This window comes from Microtus ochrogaster, chromosome 1 (assembly GCF_000317375.1).
Source record: "Microtus ochrogaster isolate Prairie Vole_2 chromosome 1, MicOch1.0, whole genome shotgun sequence".
In the NCBI taxonomy this organism is placed as follows: domain Eukaryota; kingdom Metazoa; phylum Chordata; class Mammalia; order Rodentia; family Cricetidae; genus Microtus; species Microtus ochrogaster.
Window position 1 is genome coordinate 50,369,966 of NC_022009.1, and position 1,447 is coordinate 50,371,412.

Below are 1,447 nucleotides of genomic sequence, written 5' to 3' on the forward strand. Positions count from 1 at the left end.
CATGTGAATATTATGACATCAATATTCAGTACATAGCATTTATATTTCAAGACGATTTCTGTTGGTTACAGGAACATGCCAAACTAACCCTTTGCACTACAGAGATTTCTTACTGAACCAACCCCTTGAGATTATCAAGTACCACAGGATTCCATGTTACTTGTTATTAGCCCAGGAATCCAAAACCATTTACACTATTGAACAAGAGTGACTTCATCATATCCAGAGGAACATAGCATGTCAGAGTAGGTCAGTGTCTGTAAAAGCCTGAGATTGTAGGTCGGGTACTGGTTATGGAAAAGGCAGTAAACTTAAGATCAGATTCATACGAATAACCTCAACCCTATTCTTAACTGACATGTATACACCCTGGGTAAATAAATCCATTCTATGAAAAGTAATTTAATATTTTTGTCAACTAATAAGATTTACACTATGTGATAGTACATTATGATGTAAATATCTCTTCCATTCTGGGAAACTGAAAACCTGCTGCACAACACAGGTAGAATTAAGAAGTACACATTCATGTTACCCAAGACTATGAGAGGAGTTTTGGTTTGGTCAGAAGCTGTTTATGTGAACTTTACTAGTAAAATTCATATATACTTTATTCAAAGCAACTCCAAAAAGTTCAAGTTTCTTCGAATCCAGAGATAATTCTGTCACTATGCATTAACACAGTTTTCCTTTCTTTACAGTTTTATTATGCAGAAACATGAAAATGGGGGTCAATTAGCATCATTTTATTTATAGAGAGGAGGCAGGAAAATGGACACTCAGAAAGATTATTTCTATGTAAATCTTCAGGCAAGTCGTCTCTGTCATCTCAGTCCCAGAGCAACTTCCTGCTCCTCCAGGGTTTCTGACACGCTCAGGATGTGGTTGCAACACTGTGTCTTGCACAGTAATAAATCGAAGAGTCTTCCAAAGTCAGGCTTCTGAGCTCCATGTAGGCTGTGTTGGAGGATGTGTCTGCAGTCAGTGCGGCCTTGCCCCTGAATTTCTGATTGTAGTTAGTACTACCACCTGCAGGGTAAATCCTCGCAATCCACTCCAGGCCCTGGCCAGGACTCTGCTTTACATAATATTTACAGTGAATATTATGATAACTCATAAGTTCAGAGGCCCTGCAGGACAATTTCACTGAGGTCCCAGGACTCACAAGCTCAGGCCCAGACTGCTGCAGCTGTACCTGGGAGTGGACACCTGTACAGAAAAGACAGTTTAGGAGTCATTGTCACCTCTGCCCCTATTCCCTCTTCAGATTTGGAACTGGAATGCCCCTTTACCTATAGTTAGTGACATGAGAAAGAGAGTGATCCAGCTCCACTCCATGGTAAGAACCTGTGTGCTCAGTGACTGTGGAGAGGACACTGATCATATGTTGTTCTGGGGTGTGTGCATCTCTATATCTACCATGTAATTTGTATATTCATGAACAGTG

At 40.4% G+C, this 1,447-nt stretch overlaps 1 gene segment (V, D, J or C); it reads right to left on the bottom strand.

The window, feature by feature from the left end:
- Window positions 1-874: 874 nt before the first annotated feature.
- LOC113455953 lies at window positions 875-1,338 on the bottom strand. The segment is given in 2 exon segments: window positions 875-1,209; window positions 1,293-1,338. Coding segments are annotated over 2 exon segments (381 nt in total).
- Between the last annotated feature and the right edge of the window lie 109 nt (window positions 1,339-1,447).